Source organism: Protopterus annectens, chromosome 2.part0 (genome assembly GCF_019279795.1).
Source record: "Protopterus annectens isolate FY-2018-M chromosome 2.part0, PAN1.0, whole genome shotgun sequence".
Lineage (NCBI taxonomy): Eukaryota > Metazoa > Chordata > Ceratodontiformes > Protopteridae > Protopterus > Protopterus annectens.
The window spans coordinates 388,034,715-388,062,530 of NC_056728.1; the positions used below are offsets into that span (position 1 = coordinate 388,034,715).

A 27,816-nucleotide genomic window follows, 5' to 3' on the forward strand; every position below is an offset into this window, starting at 1 on the left:
ACATCCTTGAAATTCTTAAGCAGAAAGGTAAGTGGTCTTCACCTTCCCCATCTACAGAGGAGTCCATGTTCCTGCGAGTTTTCAGGATGGGTCCATCTTCTTCCTGAATTTGCCCTCTCTTGACGAGCTGGTGGAACTTATCTCTAGCAGGGCTTGGAAGGAACTGAACACAGTGGAACCATTGCCTAAGAGAGTTGACAGATTCCTCAGTCCCCCTAAAGACAAGACCCTTTTGGAGTAAAGGAATTCCTGTTGATGCTGTCGTGGTGGCCACTGCTACTAAGAAGGAGCCAATGGAGCAAAGCTCCTCTGTCCATCCTCCAAACGTAGTCCTGTGCGATAGATCATTTTGGGAAGTGAGTTTTGCCTCAGAAACTTTCAGACTGAGATCAACCAATTATTTGGTCCATTTTACCCAACTTCAGAGGGATTTGGTTTTGGAGCTCTCCACTTCCCTACAGAGTTGTTACCTCTGGAAAGTCGTAAACTAGTCTGTCTGAAGCTTTCTGCTCTTACTTCCCAGGCTAATCCATCGATGAGATTGATCTCCAGTGCGGCAGAGAGCATCTCTCGAGCGGCTGGCAGCGTTATTGCCATTCGACGACATGGCTGGCTTCGCCTTTGCGGAATTCCGGAACCCTTCAAGGCGTTCTTTACCAACACCCTCTATGACGGCTCCACTTTGTTTGGTCTGTCTGTTAAGGAGATCTTAACCCATATTGAGCAGGAAGGTAAGATTTTTTCTACTGTCGATATCAAATTTTCTACTCCTTCTGAGACTCTGCAGGGAAGTAAGAAACTATGGTTCTGAGGGACTCTGTCTTCCTTTCATGATGCTCCCCAGGAATCTTCTTCCGCAAGCTGGAGATTCAATGGTAGATGCCGCCCCAGGGGCAGAGGGGGTCTGCAGAACCAGGGCTCCTGAGAACCCTTCTCGGAAAAGCCCATTCAGCATTCCTGAAGTGCTGCCCGGCTGTCCTGCCCTGGAAGCAGTCGGGAGTCATCTCTCCCTGCACCCACTAGCCTGGACAAGTCTGAACTCTGATCAGTGGGTGCTAAGAATTATCTCCAGGGGTTATTTTATTTACTTTTTCCAGCCGCCTCCAATTCGAAAATTCTCCCAGATGTTCCACCCTGCCAAAGGGAGTTAGCTTGCTTTGAGATGCAAGACCTCCTTCAAAAAAAAAGCCATCCAAGAGGTCCCAACAGGACAGCGAGGGTCTGGAACTTACTCCTGCTCCATTTTGGTGCCACAGAAGACCAGGGACCTGCATACGATCTTGTACCTCAGCGAGTTGAACTTATCCATCAAGAAGTCCAAGTTCCAGATGGTCACTGTACAGTCCATTTTGCCCCTCTTATGCAAGGACGAATGGACATGCTGTGTGGATCTCAAGGACACGTACTATCACATAAAGATCGACAGATGCTCCAGGAGACATTTATGCATCTGAATAGGAGACGATCTTTACAAGTTCAGAACCCTGCCCTTTGGACTCACCACAGCCCCCTGGGTGTTTACCAAATGCATGGGAGTAGTGGCAGTTTATCTCCAGCTGCAAGGTTTCCAGATTTTTCCGTACCTGGACAATTGGCTCCTCACAGTCCCCACAAGGCATCAACTGTCAATGGTCACAGAGTACACCTTCAGTCTTTTTCAAAATCTGGGTATCACTGTAAATCTGCCTAAATCCAACCATGTTCTGTGCCAGACTCTGGAGTTCATTGGGGTCAAGTTGGACACAGTATTGGAAACTGCAGCACTGTCTGCATGCAGGATTCAACTCATTCAAAATAAGGTTTCTCTCTTGCTGCAGCTACAATGACCCTCTGCTCATTTGATTCTCCTGGTGTTGGGTTCAGTGTTGGCGGCTATCTAATTAGTTCCCCTTGCCAGTTATTTCATTCAAGTGCTACAATTGACCCTGGCAGTCCAGTGGTCCATTCTGACTCAACCTATGTCCATGGCAATAAAATTGAGGCAGGTATGCAGAAATCATCTCGCTTGTTGGCTTCACTGTCATCTAAGCAGGTCATTTTGTCTTCCCCACCCAAGGCCACAGTGACCATGGATGCCTTCCTGTTGGGGTGGTGGGGCATTTTCAGGGTAGGATGATTCAAGGCACTTGGCTCCCCGTAGAGACCAAATTGCAAATAAATGCCCAGGAGATGAGAGCAGTCCTCCTCATGTTGCAAGCCTTTCAGGACTGTCTCCCTCTAGGAAACATAGCAGTTCAGACGGACATTTCAGTTGTCTGGTATCTCAACAAGCAAGGGGAGAACATGGTTTATCCTCTGTGCAGAGAGGCCATGAATGTGTGGTAATGGGCAATGTCTTCCAGGCGTTTTCTTCTTGCAACTCATATATTCGGGAGTTCCGACATATTGGCTGACAAACTCAGCAGGTCCATCTTGAGTCCTCATGAGTGGTCCCTGAAACCATCAGTGGCAAGGCAAATTTTCATCCATTGTAGTCAGCCATGCTGCAATCTTTTTGCTTCCCCTATCAGCTACAAATGCAGCAGTTACTTCACACTGATCTCCTCTGGGTAGTCACCCAAGAACGCTCTTGTTCACAATTGGCCTCCTGGTCTCCTCTGTGCGTACCATCCTATTCCCCTGATAACCGAAGTCTTACAGAAAGCTCATCACTTGAAGACCCTCTCTCATCCTCATTGCCCCCTTCTGGCCTCATCAGGCATGGTTCTCCTTCCTAAGTTCTCATGTTTGGTATCCACCCTCGATACTAGATCCTGTTCCGGATCTCATGTCTCAACCTTGGGGGCTTTCACTTCCCAGTCTATGGACTCTTCATCTAACTGCATAGTTTCTGCAGTTTCAGTAATCCTTTCTCAGTCCAGGGTTCCTTCCCCAGTTACGAGCATTATTATGGCTTCCCAAAAGCCGTCCAATAAGCAGGTATATTCCAGTAAATGGAAAGGGTTTTCCATTTGGGCCAGACAAATGAATCTAGATCCCCTTTTTGCCCCTATTCCTGATATTTTACACTTCTTATCTTCCCTTTTACAGGATGGGGCAAGTTTTTCTACCATTAAACTCCAGTTGGCTGCCATTTCAAATTTTCATGTAAACGATAAGCTGATGTTTTCTTCCAAGCTGTGCGAAGGCTTTCTGAAAGGAGTATTTCTTCTTAGACCACCTATTAAAAATCCATCTTCTCTGCGGGATTTGACATTGCTGCTGCAGTCCTTGACACAAAAAACTTTTGAACCAGCTGGCTCTTGTGACCTTCAATTTTTCTCATGGAAGACGGCAATTTTAGTAGCCATTACATCTACCAAAACAGTTTCGGAACTCCAGGCTGTGTGCATTAAGGCACCATTCTTGATCTTTCATAAGGATAGGGTGTCTCTCAGAACAAATCCTTCCTTTCTTCCTAAAGTGGCTTCTGAGACCAATCCTAACCAGTCTATTCAGCTCCAGTGTTCTTTCCTAATTACTCTAATAAAGGAGAGTATATATTGCGTTGTCTTGACGTCCACAGGCAGTTACATTTTTATTTAAAAAAGACTGAGGAATTTAGGAAATTGGATCAACTTTTTGTGGCATTCTCTCAAAACAGAAAAGGTTAGGGTGTTTCCAAAGTGACCATTTCCAGGTGGATCGCTGGTTGTATTTCTTACATTTATGAGATTAGGCAACTGAAATTGTCCCGACCAGTGAAGAATTACTCCACCAGGTCTGTTGCAACATCTTCTGCTTTCTTGGCTAGGCTTTCCCTGGATGAGATTTGTGCTTCTGCGACTTGGTCTAATATTCACACTTTCATTTAGCACTGCAGGTTGGACTTATTGTCCAGGAACAGGACTTTTGGTTCCTCCGTGCTCCGGCATATCCTTCCTTGAGGCCACCCAGGGAACGTAGAAGCTGGGGACTCTGACCCATTTGACACAGATAGGATCAGATAAAGAGTCATGTACTTACCATAACTTGGCATCTGTGCTATCCAGTGTCATTATTCATCACATTCTCACCCTCCTGCTCACTTCCTTCTGGGGGTCCTGGTGAGCTGGAGTGGTCAGTATATTGGAATATTTTTGCCTTCTCCAAATTCCTGGGCATTTCCTTTCCCTTAGCAAACTCAATCTGAGGAATAGAGGATAGCAGGGAATTTTGGGAAGGGGAGGAGCTAGAGCTTTGGATCTGTCTGACAGTTGTTGGCTCGGATCCAAGACCCCTCTGTGATGACTAATGACACTGGATAGCACAGATGCCAAGTTACGGTAAGTACTTAACTCTTTTTAGTATTGCATGTTTTGTTTTTGTATATGCTGTTTCTTGCATAACAGTAGTATTAAAAGGTCATTACAAGCTTGTGTTACACTAAAAGTATTTTTCCTTAATTTCAGCCAATAGATGACAGCAGCCAAATGAGTGATCTTCCTGTCAAAGTAATCCGTACTGAGACTGGTGAAGTTCTTTTGGGACCAGAAGCACCAAGGGCTAGTCAGCTAGATACCTGGCTCGAAATGAATCCTGGGTAAGTAGTATAGCTGACTTATCTCATACCATGAAGTATGTGAGAAGCTGTCTGTAGAAGTCTAATGCACTGACATACATTTATTTGTTTGCATTATTTTGCATTCATGCGTATGTCATACTGACTGAGTCAGAGTATCTGTCAGGTCTGCCATGTTGATGCATCTAGCACAGTCACTGGTTCCCCACAACCACCTTCTCCCCAAGTCTTTCCTGCACTCCTCTCCCCTGTAGCTTATTGCCCTATCTGTTTTTTAAATTATTTAGTGATTTTAAGCTGCTCACCCATGCAGGAAGCTTTCTGCACTTCTCTGCTAGTTTTTCAGTAAAAAAAAAATATGTACACGCTGAAATCTTCTATGCCTTCTCCTCAGCTATATTCTGTTGCTTGCTGTTTTACAGACTTATGCTCGTATGTCAAACCCCCTTTTCTCATTAGTTCAGATGAAAGTAACACAGATTACTCATCCTCTTCCCCTTCTTTTTAATTTCTAATCCTTTGACAGTATTTTATGGTCTCCTGTTTACTCCTTCCATCCACTTAGCTAGTCTGTGCTGTCCAGTGAAATGTACGAAGATGTTAGCTAAGATATATGTAACTAAAGAACATGAATATCTTTTAGGGGGGTTCCTATTAGTACAACGAAAACTCATTTTGTCAAATGCGTTTTCGTCGACACATGTAGAGCGAACAGGCAAAACAGCGAAGCGGCTGTTCAGCGAATTCTTTCCATGGGAAAGAAGTCGCTTGACCACTTTGTTGTTTTGCCATGTTCTGAAGTGTAGTGTGGTCCCTTGTCCAGTATAGCTCCCGAGCATGATTGTGCAACAGTTACTGACCTTAGAGTTAGGGTGCGGGTTTAGGTAAGTGCATATGTATGAAAGCGTTTACTGTTTTATATTCTGTGTTAGATGTATGGTTGGGTTACATGTGTATGTGTATTTAGTTGTTTGCTGGTTTGTGGGGTGGTATAATTAGGATTAGGGTATGTGTGTATGTGTTTGGAAGTGTTTAATGTTTTTTTTTTGGGATTGGAACAGCGATTTCTTTCCCTAGGAAAGAAATCGCTGTTCTGTGGTTTCAACATTTTCAGCTTTCGCTGAAAATGTGTCGATGAAACATCGTTCGCTGTTTTTAGCGTTCAATGTTGCAATATAGACCCCTTTTAGGGAGACTGCTTGTGCATCCTATGAGCCTGTCTGACCATGCTCCAGTGCAGGTGGACTTAAAAAGCCTCAAGGAAGAGAACATGAGTAGGTATTGGAGGCTATGTGTGAGTTGGCTAAAAATAAGCAATCCGATATGTTAAAACTTTTGAACAAAAATCTGGAGATATTGCAGGGGAACCAGGTGGATGTCATTTGTGGAAGGGAAGTGTTCACAGAGAGACTTGAAAATAAAATGTGGAAGAGGAAGACGGGAGCTGGAGAGATGGGATCTGGTTTAAGAACTACAGACTTTGAAGGAAGAAAGAACTACAGTACAAGGGGGACTAGCATAGGGCAGGTAGAAAAAAAATGGAAAATACATTTATTGGAATCACTAGAAAGGAAACAACCTGCAGTTGAGCAACAGTATTTTGAAAGCACTCCTGAGATTCAGAAAATTCTAGCTAATGAGTTAAGACAACAGAAAACAGACAAGAGCATAAACCATGAGAGATATTAAAATGGGGCAACTACATAGAGATCCACATCACATAGAATATTTAAATACTGATATGCAATGCTATGTGTGTTTGTGTGTGTGTGTGGTTCCACTTCATATAATCGAAAGCTCATAACATCTAATTGCAAAACAGCGAGACCAAATGATTGAAAATTCATAACATCAAATCTCTCATCGAAAGTGTATAAAATTGAGTAGTGTATCATCAAACATGTAAATGTTATAGTTTATTCTGTTAATCTGTATATAGTATTTGTTATGCCAGTCTGTACGTGTGTTTGGGCCATACAGGTAGTGATTTAGACATTATGTGTACATTCTTTATGCTGATTGTGACACAGTGGAGTTAGGAAATTAACTATTTCCCACTGTAGTGCGATTTCGGAGTTGGTATATTTAATTTACGGGGGATGTGGGGGGCGGAGCCCCCTTCAGAAATGTAGCAAAAAGTGTGTGGGATGTTATTTATATTTGCTTTGTAGTTTTTGATGTTGTGAGATTCGATGTTATGAGTTTTAGATTTTTTGAGTTTTCGATCCTTTGGTCTCGCTGTTTTTCAATTAGATGTTATGAGTTTTCGATTATATGAAGTGCAATCATATATATATATATATATATATATATATATATATATATATATATATATATATAATATAAAATTAAGATGCAGATTGGATGATTAGAGTAAGGGAGTTCATAGGAAAAGGGGAGGTCCCTAGTATAACAGCAAAGTAAGGAGAACATTTGATGAGACCCATAATGGAACAGGAAGTAAAGGACCAGATAATGTCCTTGCCGGGAAGTAAATCACCAGGATGGGTTGGGTACCCTACAGAAGTATGGAGGGAATGTAAAATTAAAATGATCCCAATATGGCTCAAGATTCTTAATATAATATTAGAACAGAAAAAAGTAACAGAGCCGTGGAGGAAAGTAGTAGTGTCAGTGATACGAAAAAGTACCTATTTATACCTTATACCTCCTTACTCCCCTTTCTTCACTTACTTTCTAACTTCAATCAATTTCTCTCCCCTGACTGTCTAACTATGCTATAACCCTGCTTTTTTCTCTCACTTCATATTGCAGTTCCTGTTTATAATATGCTAACTTTTCTCTAAACTGGCTAAAGATTAAAGAAATAGGATAACACAGATACCACGTTATGGTAAGTACATAACTACTGTTTCTCGAAATATTAAATCTTTGTCATATTAGTTGTATCTATTTTAACCAATATTGTCACATTATGTACTGTATAATCTGGTATAATTTTTTTAAACCATAGATGTTCTTGTATTATTTTTGAAGATTGTAAAACTGTTGTTCCTAAATGATTTTATAATGCTTTGAAGCTTTTCTACACAGGCCTCGACCAACAATGGGCACCTACTCACTCAGACTTTCCCAGTAATCAAATGTCAATAAATATTGAAAGAGGGGAGAGAACCAGTAAACGTGATCATATTGTCCAATTTCAGTGCTGAATTATGATTGCAAGCTATTTTCCATCAGAAAATATATAAGGAAGGATTCTCCCTAGGATTATTAATATGGCCCTGTGTGAATTTGTACAGGGCAGGCAAACATTCAACAATATATTGAAAATGCACATGATATATTCAGAAGCAGAGTAGAAAATTAAAATAGAAATTCAGGTGGGAAAGTTGAGATGACAAGACAAAACTGCTTAACCATTCATATTGTATTATTACAATTGTTTTATTGCACTTTGAACGTTGTATTGAACTTAGTTATGAGCTCCAAGGTAAACTGTTTTGCTAGTGTGGTATTTTGTTGTGGGTTGTGAGTAGGAAATTAGGTCCTTGGTAATGATGTGTCTGTTTGCTGAGAAAGCCAGGATGAACTTGAAGGAATTTATGGGAAATGCTGTATTACATGAGCTTTCCAATGGATTTTGTCTTATTATCACAGGAAATATATAACGATTCTAAGGCAGTGCTTAAAATTTGTCAAACACCTCCAGAGTCTGAGATTGGCTCTGGGACTAGAAAGGGGATGCCCATTCTCCCTCGTACTGTTTGTCGTCTATTTAGAACCTTTAGCACAAAAGGTTAGACAGTCAGACATAAGAGGTTGGAAAGGGTTTAGGGAGAACAGAAGACAGCAGTGTTTGCAAATGATGTGATAATATGCTTAACTATTCCAACTCAATATTGCAATTGTTCAGGATATTGAGACATTTTAGAAAGTTATCGGAGTATAATGTGAATGAGAATAAGCCAAAGGCAGTCTACATGAACTTTGTGCCTAGCCACAACTTGGTACAGAAACACCCCAATTTGAAGGAAACTATAAACTGAGTTATGTGAGTGTAAAAAGTACTAGGAACTCTGGGGACCCTCCAAAGGAACCACAGGGGGTTTAAAAGACAAGATCCTCAGAATGCTTAAAATTGGGATGTGTTGCAACTGGATTTTGTTCAGAAGGTGCAGGCAGTGAAAAGGTTCATAGTTCCTCTAGTGTTATACTTAGGGCAAGCACTCGTGTATGATCCACGGAAGGAATTTTGGAGTCAGATGAAAAAGGCAGTGATGAGATATCCTGGGACAAAGTGGTGAAGCACAGGCAGAAACGAGAGTCTGGGTCTGTATGATGAGGAATTGCTCTCTTGAAAGTAGGAATTTCATCCCATTGCCTCCAGAACCTTGATGAATGATCTTCAGAACCCATTTGTGTGAAAGTAGCTGTTGCCAAATATAAAAGTGGAGATTCAGACTTTCTAGAATTAAACAAAGGGGCTACCAGGGTGGGAGGGGGAACAGAGTTTCTTAATTAGTCATTCTGACTTACTGAACTGGCTTTGGTTTGGGGAGTTTTCAGAATTCTTCTTGGAACCTTTTGACATTTCATCTTAAATGTCTGTTTACCTGCATTTTGTTGAGGCTGTTTATTTTGTTTCGTACCAAAATTGGTTGAGGATTTAGGGAATCCATTTGAATATTTAGAAAAGGAGAACTAGAAAATCGTAGATATTCCCTGTATCAGCTAACCCCTTTCATTACACTTTTTGGGGCCAAAAAGTAAAGTCTCTGTTCAAAGGGTAATTTAAAATCTTATTTTGTACATCACGTGGGAGGTTCTGAACGCAGTCATGCAAACCTCCTCAAAACAATACCAGTAACCAAAGCCCTTGAAGTATCAGCAGAGTCATACACACACAATGCACGAGTAGCATTTAAAGCAGATTTTTCCACACAAGAAGAAACTGGGGACAAAACATCCCTCATACTTTCACAATTAGTCAGGACAAACCTTAACAAATAAACCTGATCATTCAAAATTCTGAAAATCAAAGTTGCGGAAGTATACTCTTTTAATCTCTCTTTTTTTGGCATACTTATCAGTAATCTTCCCATCCTTATCAGAAATAGTAGGATTGGAATTAGTTAAGTGTTTAGCAACAGAATGATTGACTAGACATGTAGCTGCTGGATTAGGTTTGGGAAGAGTGTATAAAAACTTAAAAGTCTGAGTAACTTTATACATCCTAATCTGGCTTTTTAAGGGCAGCTAGCTGTCAGGAAAATTACAGGCAGCAACACACATACATCCCCCAAAGCTGACAGAACTGGAAAAATGAGTGCAGGTTGTGGAAATCCTGTTATGGAAATTCTTTCTGTAACAGCTCATAGTATTTTCATAGGGACGTTCTCCCAGTGAAAACACTGACACATTCTGAAAATAGTCTCAGAGAAACAGAACCCCCACAGGGAGAGACAGAAACTAAGGTCTCCTCTGAATGTGAATCAGAAATCAGTAGAGAAACACCTGTATCTGTCCCTTTATCCTCCTGTCCAGATTCAGAATCTTAAATCTGTTCAGGAAAGGAAGTTTTTACCAGAAACTACATTAGAAGAAGGATCAATAGTCTCAATTAAACCCAGAGTCATACCCAGTAAACTACTCATGCTTAAGGAAATTTGAGGGAGAATAGATACATGTTTGGCTTTAATTTCTTTTTTTTTTTTTTGACATGAAAACTGGAAACAACAATGTCATTAATGGCAGCGGCTTCTATTGAAGAGACCTCAACAGACACTTTGGATGTGGCTAACCCCCAGTTCATAGTAGCTGTAGTTGGAATATCAGAAGGATCCTTTGTTAAAAGATGGGTGGTCTGAGGTACAACTAATTGCTATAGCAGAGTCACCGACCTGTGGCTGAGGAAAATTGCTAGCCTACTGTGATGGCAAATGCTGTTTGCTTAATTTTTTCCTTTTGTCTAGAAGAACTAGCTGTGGGACTGACTGATTGTTTCATGGTCAAGCTGAAAATGGTACCTTTTTCACTGGGAAAACAAACAGCAAATGCTGGTAAAAAACAAAAAGAGTCTGTAAAGGTCACTTTTTTCACAGGCAAACACAGTAACAATAACTTTAAAACACTTTGTCAGCTTCATAAAATCAAATAAGCATGATTTCTCCACAGGAAAGTGGTTTTCAGTTATTTTAAACTGACAGGAAAAAAGAGCGCTTCTGTATAAAAATAGAATACAGTCTTATGACAGTCCATTAAAACACAAACTCCTACCTTTAAAATAACTTCGCTGAAGAGAAAAGTATCAGTAAAAAACAAAATTATTAAATGGAAGTTTTTTTCCCTTAAGGGAACTTATCTGTCCCACAAAGAACAGTACAAGTTGACCATCGGTCCTCAAAAACCTCAGCGGAGCATACTCTTCAGTTGCAATAAAGCTCTGAAGGGGATGGCACCCAGACTTGTCTTTTAGGCAGCTCAGCTCAAGCTGCCTGATACTTTGGTCCAGTGGAACATGCCCTGAAGCTTTGGAAGCTGGCCAGCTGTTTTATCCTTGGCAGGATATAACCCACATAGCTAAGGCTGCTGCATCAGTGATCAATATGATGAACATTAATTTAGGGTTGTAGGCAGAAGAATTGAATGAATGGAGTTCCTAGAATATTATAAGCTAAGCAAGTGGGATTTGATGCAGGAGATATGACTGCTTGGAATTCTGGAAAGATGTGACAGTGATGTCACAATAAAGACTTTACAGGAAACACTTGAGAGACTAACCTAGATGGCTGCCTAAGCCACAGCTGTGGACAGGCCCTGCAGAAATATTGATAAAATTACTGTTCCCAGGGAGAAAGAAACAATCCAGAAAGAAAGCATAATGAGCAGAAACAAAAGGAGGAACATAATGGGTATTTTTAAAGCTGCAAATAAGGAGGAGCAATTGTGCATTATGTTTGAAAAAGTAATCACAGTAGACCAGGATGTAAGCCCCTTGAAACAAGCAGTAGATGAGCAACAAGCAGTAGAGGACAGGCTCCAAGGAGGCTGCAAGATCTCGAGGAAGATAAAGCAGCAATTAAAGCAGAGCTACAGAAACAGTCACAGAATACAGGAACTAACAGATATAATAAACAGGCGATTTCCTTGTGACTAACTGTGCCAAAGTATCAGAGACTTCGTGAATAGTGACTGGTAACATTAAAGAATCAGCATTGTCCTGATCCAGGACCTGTAAAGGTAGGGAAGAAAAATTACCTTTAATATCTGCAATAAGTGAACATTTGTCAAACAACTCAACAACATTGCAAAAAAGCTAATACTCAGGGATCGAAAATCATACTACAGTAAACTTCAATCAGAAAACTTATCCAACCTAAGAAAATTCTGGGACTCTATCTCCTCCCTTCTCCACCCAGACAATAAGGATAATCCATCCCCTAACCTAAACCTTACTCATCTAGAAAATGCCTATAACTTCAGTACATTTTTCATAGAATCCATAGCTAAACTCACCACCAGCTTCTCTCACCACTCTCAGCCTCCTCCCCCAACCAACCCCTCTACATCTCCACACCATCTGACTACTTCTACTCCTAGCTTCTCTCCTGCCTCTGTAAGCAAAATAAAGAAGCTACTCCTTCAACTCAAACCATGCTCCCCTGCCCCAGATAACCTACCCACAACTTTCCTCAAATTGTCTGCAGACAGAATTGCCCATCCCGTCTCTATCTTAATAAACCGATCCATATTAGAATCATACATGCCCTCACTATGGAGACACACCTTTATCATTCCACTCCATAAAGGAGGCAAAAACACTGACACTTCTTAATTTTGGCCCATAGCCATCCTATCCCCACTATCAAAAATCATGGCAAAATATATTCAATCCCAAATGATGTCCTATATGACCCCAAACAACCTACTAACCCCTACATAATATGGTTTCCGTTCCGCGCTTAGTACCATCACTACCCTCCTCTCCTTTCTAGACTCCATAAACCTTGCTTGCGACTCTGGAAAATAGTTTCTATTCTGTTCCTTGACCTCTCCAAAGCCTTTGATACTCTTTCTCACCCCTTACTATTATCCAAACTCTCCTCTGTCAACACCCCCCCCCACACCATCACCTGGTTCACCAGCTACCTCTCTGAAAGACAGCAAGCTGTCAAATGGAAAAACTCACTCTCTTCCTTTCTACACACCCCTACCAGAGTTCCCCAGGGTTCCATCCTAGGCCCCCTCCTCTTTAACATCTTCATTAATAACTTCCACCAGTCTCTCTCCGATGCCACAGAAATTCAATATGCTGACAATTCGACCATTATTTGTACAGAAGGCACCCCCTCCGACCTACTTCTCAAAACTCAGCCTTCTCTAATACCGAATCATGGATGCATAGTAATCACCTTGCCTTAAATGCCAATAAAACAAAGTTTATGATCTTCTCCCCATCCAAAAACACCAGTATAGGCAAAAACTCTTTTACAGTGACTGCTCAGAATAACTGCCCCATAGAAATAGTATCACATACCAAACTGCTTGGTGTCATAATTGATGAAAATCTAAAATCTGACATCCATATCCAAACTAATATCAAACTAACTCACCAAAAACTAGGTCTCCTATATAGACACAGTCATTATCTTACCCCGTCCACCAGACACACCCTTACATCTACTTACCTTCTTCCCTCTCTTATGTATAGTGCCCCCCCCCCATTCACTAATCTTCAGCTAGGCTTACAGGCCATGTTGGAAGCCTGTTACAATAAAATCTCCAAATTTGCCACCAACTCCAGAAACTCATTACATCACTGTCTCTTTCTCCACTCCCTGAAATGACTTGAACTTCCTAACTACCTCAAACTCCTTAGGCTTGCTATTGCTCACATTCAGACCTTCTAGCTGTCCATCTCTATTCACCTCTTTAACCCCCCTACATTCCCAACCGCTGTCTAAGATCAGAAAACCACAATCTTCTAAACATATATAAGCCTTGTCGACCCCTTGGCCACCTACTGTTATCCTGCTCCCTAGTTAGACTCTGGAATTCTCTCCCTACCATCCTTCGAAAGACTCAGAGCCACTCAAACTTCAAAATTTTTCTCCAGTCTCATCTCCTTTCAAAGTGGGAATGTTCCTTTACTCCTACCACATAAACTCTTTAACACCACCTCCCATGCACTATATACCTCAACCTTCTATCACTGTGCTCTCTCTTACCCTTTGCCTCTACTTCCTCTCCTACTCTATCCCTCATAAACTTCCCCTCAACCCACTCTGTTTCTCCGCTATATACCACCTTTTAGTTCTCCCACCTCACCTTCTCTTTGTCCTCTCCTCATATTTCTAACTTCAAACAAAAAAAAAAAACGTGTTTTTTTTTACCTGTACATACATGTTTTACTTGTTTTTTTTTCATCTGAAATGCCTGTACTTTTAATATGTTTAGATTACATGAATCTCACTTTTGTAAATCATTACCTATGATTTGAAATGTTATGTTTTTTTTAACAAATTGTATATTAGCTCTGTATTTTTCACTGTTCTACTACTTTAATTACTTTTGTATAACTAATGTAAAATTGTCTGTATCCTGTGGAGCTTTTCTCCCCAGGCCTCCACTGAAAATGTGCTCTTTCAAGCCCAATGGGCTATACCAGTCATCAAACTGTAATAAATAAATAAATAAATAAATAAATAAATATGTCTGACTACTCACTACAGAGTGCATTAAAAATACCAACATACTCTCTTTGGGTATTGTACATAGGACATTGGAGAAAGGGTCCCTTATCTGCAAGAACCTGCCTTTCAAGTACTTGTTGATGCTGACACAGTACAAAGAACTTACTACTGGAAGCAGAAATAAAAACATTCTGTAGTTTCAGAGTCTTACAAGTCTGCTGCACCCTGAATGTAAAAGAGTATCTGTTTGAGATCTAAGGCCCTGTTGTCAGTCTTCACTGTTGAGAGTCTCTTTCCTAAAGCTAAATGTGTTTTATGAAGGTCTAGTTGTAACTTAGGTAGCTTAGTAGAAAAATACACCTTAAGTGCTCCTGTATGTGCTTTTAAAAAAGTGAACAGCCATTGTTTGAATGTTTTCCAAGCAATTACCAAATCATCTGAAGGTATACCAGTTAGATCACCTCCTTGACTAAATATGCCCCTTAGTTTTTTACTAAAGGCGTCTCTCTTACAGAGTATAAGATGTGCCCCCCTGCCTCATGTGATTAAGCTCAGCTAGACACAAACTTAATTTCAATGGAAAGTGATCAGAAACAAAAATTGGAAACACTGCCAACTCTAATAGCTTGCTATGCTTGCTGGTTATATAAAACTTATCTATTCTAGAAAAGGTTTTGTGTCTAGGAGAGCAATAAGAATAAACTTGGCTAGACATTCTCAAGAAAACATGCACATTTATCATGCCAAATCGCCAAGGGCTAGCCACCCAGCTGTGTGAACTTTGGCTGTAGATGATTGCCATTGTCGACCTGACCCCATGTGCAAACATGAATGGATCTACCATTCCAAGTAATGAAGTATATCTTTTAAGTGCTTTCCCAGCAGGTAATACATTTGATTTTCTAGGGCCACATGTAACTTGAGTAGGTGAATTAACTACATATCCCCCACCCAAATAATTGTCCCTTGCTGTTGAAATACCTGTTCTTTGATAAGGTATGGAACCTCACTAGAAGGAGTACTGGGAGGTAAGTATACATTAACAAGAGTTAAGGGAGAGCCTATTAAGATGCCTCTCAAAATTACATATCTGTCTTGATCGTGTACCACCCTGTCTGTATACCGAAAAGGAGTTCTGCTTTTTAGCAGTGTAATCACCCCCACCCCACTTTTTACAGCCAGTGATGAAAGAAAAGTAATCATTTTCAGAATAGATACCCCTAAGAATAGCCTCATGCCCCCGCTTTTTTAAGTGTGTTTCTGGAAAACAAAGAAATCTGGCTTTATAGAATGACTGTAACCAAATATTTTCTTCTGTTTCGCTGATACACCAACCTATTAATATTCCAAGACAAGAATTTTATCATAAAATAAATTAAGAAGTATAAACCAAATAAGACCTAAACACCTGACTGCATATAACCGCTATTAAGGTGCCAAGAAAAAGCACAAAAATCCATTCTGTAAAGGAATATGATAGTTACAATAGAAACTGTGAAGCATGCAAAATAAGTCAAAATCAGAATAAAACTGAAAGATTAATAACATTTTATAACCCATGATAAACTATGCAACTATATGCATCAGAAATAAATAATTGAACGAAGTATGACCAAAAATAGGTGGCAACCTTTACTGCTCCTTGAAGCATGATGTTACAGATACTTCAGATCTGCTGAATTGGTAAGACATACTGTGAAACAGATCCCAATCTCCCCCGCAGCCTAAAGTGCAGTCTACCCAAAGTATGAAGAGCAGGGAAAAGAAAAACGAAGGTTAGTTTCCATTTGTATGTATATAGTGAACCATCAGACATAGTTCAATTAAGTAAACTGACAGATCCCTTTAAAAAAGTAGTGAACAAATATCCAAAAAAGTAGTGAACAAATATCCATCTTAAGTTACCAACTTATAATGTCTTACAGATACTTCTGCAGTGTGTTCTGCCTTCGGTTTATCTAACATCTTTTTTTTTTTTTTTTATAAAGACTCGAAACAGGTCTGGTGATCTTTTTATGGTCATCACAATTGGCTCTTCAGAGGAAAGCATTGAGCCAGCATCATAGTACATTGTCCCTGAGTAAAACTCCGTTAAGGATTGCTGCAGCTTACTATATGCTTCTTCAGCCAAGGTAAAGGTATCTCCACTACCAGGCAAGGCAATCTTAAGCAAAGCAGGATACATTAACTAGAACTTCCAACCATTCTGTTTGTGTATTTGTATTGAAGGATGGAATTACAGTCTTTTCTGGCTGGTGTTAAAGGGTAGCCCTGCTCAATGAACATCCTGTCTTTGCCAATCAAGAGTACTTTCCCTGGTTTACAGACTTGCTGTAAAATTCACTCTTTTATAACATAGCAGAAAAAAATCTCACCACAATGGGCTGAGCAAAGTCACGTGATGTCATTTGTGGGAGAATTGATACTTAGTGTGCCCACTCTTTAGGGAGATTTTGCTAGGGAATTTCAGTCCACTCTGTCATTTTTGCCAATACAGATCCTGAACAGTTCTGGCCTGCCACAATCTCTGGCACCCCAGTCAAATGTATATTCTTTCTTCTGCTTCTGTCCTCCATTTCAACAATTTTAGTTTCCAATTCGCTCAACATTAGTCTCTGATTGTTAGATCTTTTCTGTTAACTCCTTAAGTATAGTATGTGATTGGCATGTGCATTGACAGCTATCGATATCTTTGATCTGTTTGTCAGATCCGATAATATAACTGACTAACGTCATTTTGATTTTCTGCATTTCTTCCATCTCTTGCATCAGGGAATCAAATTTCATATCAAAACTCTTCATCAGTGCTGTTGGTATAGTAGAGGAATTAAGCAAAGTTATCTGTTCATTAACTGAAGACGTTTCCCCACTTGGTACATCAGCTAAAGGGGGTGCCAAATTTTTCTTTTTATTACTGGATTGGCAAGTCATAAATAATGCCTTGGAAGAATTATATTAAGTCTTAGAAACTAAATGTAAAGACTACTATGTCCATGGGAAAACACAGTCTTGAATTAGGGCCAGGGAGGGCAAACACAGCATAAAAATCTGGATGTCCCTGTGACGACTGGGGAGAGATGGGCGAAGGCTGCCAGCCTAGTCAAATAGAATTTGATACATAATACTATCAACTGTATAAATAAATGTAAAATACAGGCTTGTGTTTTTAAATGTAAGAAAACACTGTAAAATGTGAACTTCAAGATTGTTGCAACATTGCCATTTGCTGTAAGGAAAACCAAGCCAAATATTTCAAATGTGTCTTTTTAAGTTGAAAAGATCTTATGAATCTCTCTAATGTTTTACAAGCTGGTTCCAGTGTGTCTGGATGAAGGTTTCATGCCCATTGTTTTAAGGCTAAAGTTTATGACCAGAATTTAGATACTCTTGTTTCTGTTAGAATATACATGTGAAATGTCTTCTATTGTAAGTTTCTGTGCAGGTGTTAGATTGCTAAATAATGCAGTTTGTTTGCCTGGGAAAACCTAAGTGTCAAAAATGATGTAATTTAGGGAGGGACCCAGCAAACATGTTTGTTAGTAATGTTTAAATACTATTTCTCACAAGGGACTAGGAGCATTTTGATCTGGATATCCAACTTATCAGCAGTTTGCCTTGTGCTCACATGTAAGTTTTAGCACTGTGATTTCTTGTAGGAATAGTTAAAGCTAGTAAAGATTAATTAGGTATTTTTCTTTGAAATCAGACCTGTCCTACTGTGTTATTTTAAGTTTCTGTGTGATCTCTGAACTCTTGGATATCTCTGTGGTGTAGTAGTCACATCTCTTCCCCCTGGGGAACTCAAGCAAGTTTCTCAAGTGCCCCTTGAGAAACGTTGCTTGAGAGTGTCAGGTCTTTCTGGGTGTACCTCACCCCATTCCCTGTCTTGAGAGCCCATCTGCATTGGCATTGCTACTCCCACTGCGGTGCTGCACTGACATATCATATGCTTGCAACCCCAGACTCCATCTTAGCAGCTTGGCATTTTGCTGACTGGCTCTGTTTAACCGTGTTAGAGGGTTGTGATCTGTCATCACAATGAATTTTCTTCCATACAGATAAGGCTGAAGTTTTTGTAGTGCCCACACTATGGCTAGACATTCCTTTTCTACCGCTGCATAGCATTCCTCCCTAGGTTGAAGCCTACGACTGAAATAAACCACTGGGTGCTCTTCTCCTTCTGAAGAAATGTGGCTAAGTACAGCCCCCACCCCATCGTTTGAAGCATCCACCTGCACAAGAAAGTCTTTGCTGTAGTCTGGACTGGCTATCACAGGGGGTCCTCCCAATGCTTCCTTAAGCTTTTGAAATGCCTGCTCACTTGCTGGGGTCCACACTATCTTATCTGGCCTGTTCTTCCTTATCAGGTCTGTCAGGGAAACAGCTATGGTACTGTAATTGGGAACAAACTTTCTGTAGTACCCTGCTGTCCCCAAGAATGCCCTCACCTGCTTTTTGGTAACAGGTGCAAGCCATGCCTGAATAGCTTCCACTTTGGCAGTTTTTGGCTTTATCTTACCACTCCCCATTCTATGTCCTAGGTAGGAGACCTCTGCCATACCCACCTGACATTTGCTTATTTTAATGGCCAACCCTGCCCTCTGTAGTCTGCCCAGCACCTCCCTGACATGCTGAAGATGCTCTTGCCAGGAATGGCTGTAGATATCCATGTAAGCAAGGGCAAACCCTCCTGCTCCTGCTAAGGTGTGATCTACCAGTCTCTGGAAAGTCACTGGGGCATTCTTCATCCCAAAGGGCATCTTTGTGAACTCATACAAGCCAAAAGGAGTCACCAAGGATGACATCTCTCTAGCACTGGGAGTCAGGGGCACCGGCCAGTAACCCTTGGTAAGATCAGTGGGGTTAAGATACTTAGCCCCACCCAGCTGCTGTAGAGCCTCATCTGTCCTAGGCATGGGGTAAGCATCTGACCATTTAATTTCCTATAATCCACACAGAACCTGGTGCTGTCATCCTCCTTTGGCACCAGTACCACTGGTGAGGCCCAGGGACTGTTGGACTCTTGAATCACCCCTAGTCCCAACATCTCCTGTACCTTTTCCCTCAGTGCCTGTTTGACTCTCTCAGGCACCCTATAAGGGGCCTACCTGATAGGCCTTTGGGGTCCTGTATCCACCTGGTGCTGCACCAGGTAGGTGCTCCCTGGTTTCCCGGTGAACATGCCCCCAAACTCCTGCAACACTGCTTAGATTTCTCAAACCTGGGTAGGAGATAGCTGCTGGGATATTGCTACCCCTTCCACCGAGGTGTCAGCCCGAGCCTCACTGAGGAGATCAGTCACAAGATCTCTCTCAGCCTCTTCCTGCAATCCACTGCAAATGCTCAGCACAAGGGCCTCCCTATCATGGTAAGGTTTCATCATGTTAGCATGGTACAATTTGTGTCCCTGCCATTTGCCTAGCACTTCCACCATGTAGTTAAATCACTTTCCTTTCTTACCACCTTGTAGGGTCCCACCCAAGCAGCTTGCAACTTGTTGTGTCTGACAGGAATGAGAACCCATCACCTGCTGCCCTACAGCATACTCCCTAGCTCGAGCATTCCTGTCTAACTACATCTTTTTCTGTTGTTGGGCTTCTGCCAGGTTCTCCTGGAACAAGCCCATGAGTTCCCCGAGCCTTGTCATGAGATTCAGGACATATGCCACAACAGACTCCTTGTGAGACTCACACTCACCTTCCCACTCATCTCAAATTAAATCTAGAGGTCCCCTCACCCTATGCCCATACAGCAACTCAAAGGATGAAAAACCTGTGGATTCCTGGGGAACCTCTCTGTAAGCAAACAACAGATGGGGCAAACATTTGTTCCACTCCCTCTTAAACTGATCTGCAAATGTCCGTAGCATGGACTTGATTGTTGAGTTTAACCTCTCAACAAGACCATTAGTCTGGGGATGGTAGGAGTGGTCTTCATGTGCTTCACCCCACAGGACTTCCACAGAGAAGCCAGAAGGTCTGACATAAAACTGGCACCTCTGTCAGACAGTATTTCGTTTGGGAAACCTACCCTGCTGAAAATCTCTAGCAAAGCATTTGCCACCTTCTCTGCCTCAATGGAGGACAGAGCCACTGCTTCAGGGTATTGTGTAGCATAATCTACAATCACTAGGATATACTTTTTCCCTGTGGAACTTGGGGGTACTCAGAGTACCCACAATATCTATAGCTACCCTCTGAAATGGCTCCTCAATCATGGGCAAAGGCATCAAAGGAGCTCTCACCTTGTCTCCTGCCTTGCCTACCTTTTGGCACTGCTCACAGGTCCTGCAGTACCCTGTTACATCTCTGGAAATTACAGGCCAATAGAAGTTTTGCATAATATGCCTCTTTGTAAGTTTTATGCCCTTATGACCTGCAAAGGGAATATCATTGGCTGTAGCTAGAAGCGCCAGACAGTAAGCTCTAGGTACTACCAACTGCTGTACTCTCTCACCTTCTAGCCCTCCCTCAGGGGTCCACTCTCTGTACAGTAACCCTTTGTTCCAGTGTACAGTTTCCCTCTTCCCTTGAGAATCAGGTGCCTCCCTAGCTACCTGCCTCAGGTCTTGCAATGTAGGGTCTGAGAGCTGAGCCTGTCTCAAGTCTCTCCTTGTAACCCTTCCCAGCTCCCCTTCCACAGGAAGTCTGGCATCCGCTGACAGCGGTGCCTCACTGTCAGCCTAGGTACTACTACTCACCTCTACCTTTGAAGTTACCCTGTCCAAGGGAACATCAGTACCCACAAGCAGCTGTGGCTCACCTTCAGTCTCACTGCTACAGATTAGCTCACTCCTTGAAGTAACCACCTCAGCAGTCCTGGCTGCAATTATGCAGTCTGACTGGGTCTCCCCCAGGCTACCAGACCCACATGCTTGTCTTTTAGCTTCACTGCATGTAACTGCATAAGTACATAGTACTGCCTCATCCAAATCCTTCCCTCTCAGGACATCTGCAGGATGGTAGTTCCATATCCCTGTTGTCTCAAGACAACCCACTGTTGGCATTTTGTCTTTACCACTTACTGGCTCCCTCACCTTTGGTTCCCCACCTTGCCTCCGTGGACACCTTTATGTCACATGGCCCCACTGGTTGCATTCAAAACATTTAACCCTAGCTCCTGGAAGTGTACCTGGACTAGTGACTTCCCCTGCTACTGGCGGATTCTGTTGGGGCAGTCTGTGCTGCCCACCATGGGTTCCTTTAGACCCATGAGCAGTACTGGGGGTCCCATTCCTGTGCAGGGCTGCCCTGCTTGCTAGGTATAGGTCTCCCTTCTTCCCCAACTCCTCTGAAGTAGCACACTGTTTATCAGCTAACCAGATCCTCATGTCCTCAGGCAAAGTGCTAAGGGCTTGTTCCCTTACCAAAAGATCTGCCAGCCCCTCAAAAGTGGTGACCTGACATCCACTCACCCAGCTATGAAAATAAGTGCTCAGTTCAACAACATATTCACATACATTTTCATCTGCCTTGCGTCTATGCTCACGAAACTTTTTCCTATACATTTCAGGTGTTAGCTTAAAACATTCTAGTAAATGTCTTTTTACTGCAGTATAATCAAAACAGTAAGTGTCTTGCATTTTTGCTAAAGAAGTTACAGCTTTACCATGGAGTAAGGGGGTCAGGAACCATACCCAGAGCTCTTGGTCAACTTCATACTGTTTACATACCCGCTCAAACATGTGAATGAAGCTATCAAAATTATCCCCTTCTTTAAACTGTGGAAGAAATTTACTGACCTTTTCTGCTTCTGGGGTCCGGTTACTCCCTTCCCCATTACCTCCATGACTCTGGCGAAGAGTCAGCATTTCCCTCTCATGCCTCCTCTGCCGTTCATTTTCCAAAGCTTGTAGACTCCTCATTTTCTCGGCTGATTCTAGTTCCATACACCTGGCCTCCAACTCAAGTCTCTTTAGCTCCAGCTGGATTTTTAAGTCCACTGCAGAAAGGTTGAGCTGTCCAGTCTCCGAGGATATTGTATCTCCACTGTCAGTCTGATTGTCCTCCAGGATGCTGTTTTCTGATGCAGCTGTAACCAAGGCTGCAATCAGGTCTGCTTTAGTACGGTTTCCATACACCAGTCCCCTAACCTGGCACATCTCCGCCAGCTGGCTCCTTGTCAGCTTTCCATACTCTTCTGCTGACATGCTGCCTGCTCACCCTGACTAACAGTAAGCTAACAAAAGAAATAAAACAATTGTGATCTGAACTCTGTGTATGCACTGTGTGGCTGTTTTAGAGTACAAAACACTTTTAGAGATCACTGTACATAAGCTACAGGAATTCGCTCTACCCACACCACTACAAGCCAATTAGTATGTGAAGTAGATCCCACCACTGCCAAACACTTGTGACAACCGTGCCCTGACCCATCAATCAAGGTGCCTCAATCCTCACCACTAACAACAGGGAGGTCGTCTCTGAGAAGAGGAAAGGATAACTAATACACACAGTAAAGTACAATTTACCTTAAGTGCACACAGAGATCACAGTCAGTCTGGGGCCTAGCTGGCAAGCTAACCTCCAGTGCTCTCTCTGTCCAACCAGTGCTTCGTGTCCCTGCTCAAGTAGCTGACACACCACACACACACACACACACACACACACACACTTGCCAGCTAGGCTGAGATCTGGGCCCTATAGCTGTGCCAGTGGGGGGAGTCTTATTGGAGACCTGGAGAGCAAGGGAGCAACCAGCCCCAGACTGACTGTGATCTCTGTGTGCACTTAAGGGAAATTTTACTTTACTGTGTGCGTTAGTTATCCTTTCCTCTAATTGGAGACGACCTCCCTGGTGTTAGTGGTGAGGATTGAGACTCCTTGATTACTGGGCCATGACATGGTCGTCATAGTCCCCGTCTTCATGGCTTAACAAAAAGTCTTGAAATGCAGTAATTATGAGTATTCTTTGTATTAGTAAGAGTGACAGAACAAAAAAAAAAGATTTAAAAGATAGCAGACTGTATCTGCAGACTCAAAAGGAACCTGAGTCAATTTTTCCAAAACAAAATTAAATCCCAAAGTGAAATAGGTTTGATAGGGGGTCCAAGATGCAGGATGGCTTTAAGAAATTGTTTGACCTCAAAATGAGAAGCCAATGTAGGATTTAAGGACAGACAAGCAGAAATGGTTGACAAAAAGGCTTTCACAGAAGAATATGCCAAGCCAGACTGAAGCAACTCACACAAATAAGAGAGAACCAGAGAGGCCCCCACTGAAAAAGAGTCCTTGCTATGAACATGGCACCAGACAGAAATTCTTTTTCGTTTGAACGTATAAGTTTTTCTGGTTGACGGTTTCCTTGCCTCCTTTAAAACCCTGAGCACATCCACAGAAAAAAAGATGCCTGAAAAGGATCAAAACTCATCACCCACAGTGTCAGTTGAAGAGTGGTCAAGTGAGGATAGATGAGAGACGCCTTTGTCCTGTGTGAGGATGTCCAACCAGTGATGTAAATTGTACCTGAGGAATACCCCACTGATGGACAATGTCCAGAAACAAATCTTTGTGAAGCATCCATTCATAAGCTTGTGTTTTGGACCTGCTCAGAGAGTCTGCCACTGTATTGTGCTCTGAAGGAATGTATACTGCCTGAAGAGTTAACTGATAACTGAAAGCCACCTGCCAAGCATGAAGAGCCATCCTGCAGAGGAAGTAAGATTGTGTGCCTCCCTGCTTGTTAACATAGCACATCAGTGTAGTGTTGTCTATGAACATCTTCCAGGAGCATGGAGAGAAAATGGGGTAAAAAGCTTGAAAGGCCAGAATCAGACCTCTCATCTATTTTTTGTTGATATGGTCTGATTTCTGATGTGGGGTAAGAGACCGTGAACTTTCAGGTGAACACATGAAAACAACCCGTAACCCATCCCTGAGGCATTGGTGAACAGTTCTTGAGAAGGGACTGGAGATTGAAAGGGCAGGCCTGGGTTGAGCGTAAACTGATGAATCCAGTAGTTGAATTCCTTCTTTAGATAAGGAAGGAGTGGTACGTTGAAATCCAGAGGGTGGCAGTGCTGCAGCCAAACCAATTTGGAGTATCATTGAAGCCTCCGCTTATGCAGTCTAGCAAGAAGGAACATTGGAATAGAAGTAGCTGTGAATCCCAGGGCCTGAAGAAGCTCTTTGGCTGGAATGGCATTCAAAGGAAGAAGGTTGTCAGTGACAAAACTTTTGGAAGTGGAAGAGACAGGCCAACACTGATACTGTCTGAATCCTGCATCTCAGATTCACATCATCCTAAGAGGGAGTTAGGATTGACTTTTAGAAGTTGATAGTGAACCCCAGACTTTGAAGAAGAGAGATGATGAACTCCAGATCCTGTAACAGTTGGCTGGGAGAAGGTGCCTGAAGCAACAGGTCATCTAGATAAGGAAATATCTGAAGGCCTTGGAGCTTGCAGAAAGCATTCACAGGAACTAGGCATTTTGTGAATACCCTAGGGGCAGTAGAGAGGCCAAAGGGAAAAACAGAAAACTGAAAGCGAAGAAACAGAGAAATGTAAAAAATTCCTGAAAAGAAGGTAATTATGGATATGAAGCTAAGCATCCTTCAGATCCAAAGACACCAGAAAAGCCTGTGGTAGTAAAAGAGGAAACAGGGTTTGAAGAGTAAGCACTGTAAAGAGGGGACATTGAAACAGGTGTTGAGCAGGGCTATATCCGAAAAAGGTCTCCAACTACCCTCCTTTCAGGGAACCAGGAACATCATGGAATAAAAACACTTTTCCCACTTGTGTCACTTCCAAGATGGCTGCACACTTGAGTATCAGCTTGGTTTTTAGCTCTCCCAGTGTGAAAACAAAAACTCAACAGAGAAGGCCAGTAGACTTGTGTTTATGGGTAAATTTCAGTAACTGGCTAGTAAACGTACTGCCTGGATGCCAGGAATAAAGAAAGATAGAATACCTGGAAAAATCAGCTACAAAAATTGAGGAAGAAGCACTGACTGGGGAAAGTTACATAGCTGTTCAGCAAAAAAGCAGTGCAACCTTCAGACATGACTTCCAATAACCTACAGGAAGATATAAGACAACTGCATACAGACCTGGTTAAAATAAACAAAACACTAATGGAGTATATCAACACAAACAACAAAAGGTTGGAAAAATGGAAGAAGTTTTAAACAGATATTCAGATGAGATGATAAAGCTGCAAACATCAGAGATCAAAATGAAGAAAACGCTGGCTAAATATGAGACTACTGAGGAAGAGATGTTTAAAAAAAAAATAGAATTAGAGGACAGAGCACATAGGGAAAACATGTGATTTTCAGCTATACCAGAAAAGCTAGAAGGAACAGACTGCATTAATTTTGTAAAAGCACAAGTAAGCAACTGGACTGGTATTCTACAGCAGGAGTTATTAGTTGAAAGGGCACATTGTGAGTATGCTCCAGACATAGCTGTAAGTACACAGACACAGTAAAGTACAATTTACCTTAAGTGCACACAGAGATCACAGTCAGTCTGGGGCCTAGCTGGCAAGCTAACCTCCAGTGCCCTCTCTGTCCAACCAGTGAATCGTGTCCCTGCTCAAGTAGCTGACACACCACACACACACACACACACACACACACACACACACACACACACACACACTTGCCAGCTAGGCTGAGATCTGGGCCCTATAGCTGTGCCAGTGGGGGGAGTCTTATTGGAGACCTGGAGAGCAAGGGAGCAACCAGCCCCAGACTGACTGTGATCTCTGTGTGCACTTAAGGGAAATTTTACTTTACTGTGTGCGTTAGTTATCCTTTCCTCTAATTGGAGACGACCTCCCTGGTGTTAGTGGTGAGGATTGAGACTCCTTGATTACTGGGCCATGACATGGTCGTCATAGTCCCCGTCTTCATGGCTTAACAAAAAGTCTTGAAATGCAGTAATTATGAGTATTCTTTGTATTAGTAAGAGTGACAGAACAAAAAAAAAAAGATTTAAAAGATAGCAGACTGTATCTGCAGACTCAAAAGGAACCTGAGTCAATTTTTCCAAAACAAAATTAAATCCCAAAGTGAAATAGGTTTGATAGGGGGTCCAAGATGCAGGATGGCTTTAAGAAATTGTTTGACCTCAAAATGAGAAGCCAATGTAGGATTTAAGGACAGACAAGCAGAAATGGTTGACAAAAAGGCTTTCACAGAAGAATATGCCAAGCCAGACTGAAGCAACTCACACAAATAAGAGAGAACCAGAGAGGCCCCCACTGAAAAAGAGTCCTTGCTATGAACATGGCACCAGACAGAAATTCTTTTTCGTTTGAACGTATAAGTTTTTCTGGTTGACGGTTTCCTTGCCTCCTTTAAAACCCTGAGCACATCCACAGAAAAAAAGATGCCTGAAAAGGATCAAAACTCATCACCCACAGTGTCAGTTGAAGAGTGGTCAAGTGAGGATAGATGAGAGACGCCTTTGTCCTGTGTGAGGATGTCCAACCAGTGATGTAAATTGTACCTGAGGAATACCCCACTGATGGACAATGTCCAGAAACAAATCTTTGTGAAGCATCCATTCATAAGCTTGTGTTTTGGACCTGCTCAGAGAGTCTGCCACTGTATTGTGCTCTGAAGGAATGTATACTGCCTGAAGAGTTAACTGATAACTGAAAGCCACCTGCCAAGCATGAAGAGCCATCCTGCAGAGGAAGTAAGATTGTGTGCCTCCCTGCTTGTTAACATAGCACATCAGTGTAGTGTTGTCTATGAACATCTTCCAGGAGCATGGAGAGAAAATGGGGTAAAAAGCTTGAAAGGCCAGAATCAGACCTCTCATCTATTTTTTGTTGATATGGTCTGATTTCTGATGTGGGGTAAGAGACCGTGAACTTTCAGGTGAACACATGAAAACAACCCGTAACCCATCTCTGAGGCATTGGTGAACAGTTCTTGAGAAGGGACTGGAGATTGAAAGGGCAGGCCTGGGTTGAGCGTAAACTGATGAATCCAGTAGTTGAATTCCTTCTTTAGATAAGGAAGGAGTGGTACATTGAAATCCAGAGGGTGGCAGTGCTGCAGCCAAACCAATTTGGAGTACCATTGAAGCCTCCGCTTATGCAGTCTAGCAAGAAGGAACATTGGAATAGAAGTAGCTGTGAATCCCAGGGCCTGAAGAAGCTCTTTGGCTGGAATGGCAGTCAAAGGAAGAAGGTTGTCAGTGACAAAACTTTTGGAAGTGGAAGAGACAGGCCAACACTGATACTGTCTGAATCCTGCATCTCAGATTCACATCATCCTAAGAGGGAGTTAGGATTGACTTTTAGAAGTTGATAGTGAACCCCAGACTTTGAAGAAGAGAGATGATGAACTCCAGATCCTGTAACAGTTGGCTGGGAGAAGGTGCCTGAAGCAACAGGTCATCTAGATAAGGAAATATCTGAAGGCCTTGGAGCTTGCAGAAAGCATTCACAGGAACTAGGCATTTTGTGAATACCCTAGGGGCAGTAGAGAGGCCAAAGGGAAAAACAGAAAACTGAAAGCGAAGAAACAGAGAAATGTAAAAAATTCCTGAAAAGAAGGTAATTATGGATATGAAGCTAAGCATCCTTCAGATCCAAAGACACCAGAAAAGCCTGTGGTAGTAAAAGAGGAAACAGGGTTTGAAGAGTAAGCACTGTAAAGAGGGGACATTGAAACAGGTGTTGAGCAGGGCTATATCCGAAAAAGGTCTCCAACTACCCTCCTT

At 42.1% G+C, this 27,816-nt stretch overlaps 1 protein-coding gene across 2 annotated transcripts in view; it reads left to right on the top strand.

The window, feature by feature from the left end:
• The window catches only part of LOC122793098 (probable global transcription activator SNF2L2), a 2,696,898-nt gene that overhangs the window by 1,028,657 nt on the left and 1,640,425 nt on the right, over window positions 1-27,816 (top strand). For both annotated transcript variants that reach the window (XM_044060828.1, XM_044060829.1), the window contains exon 12: window positions 4,371-4,501. In XM_044060828.1, the coding sequence (XP_043916763.1) occupies window positions 4,371-4,501 (131 nt within the window). The remainder of the gene's footprint in view (window positions 1-4,370; window positions 4,502-27,816) is intronic.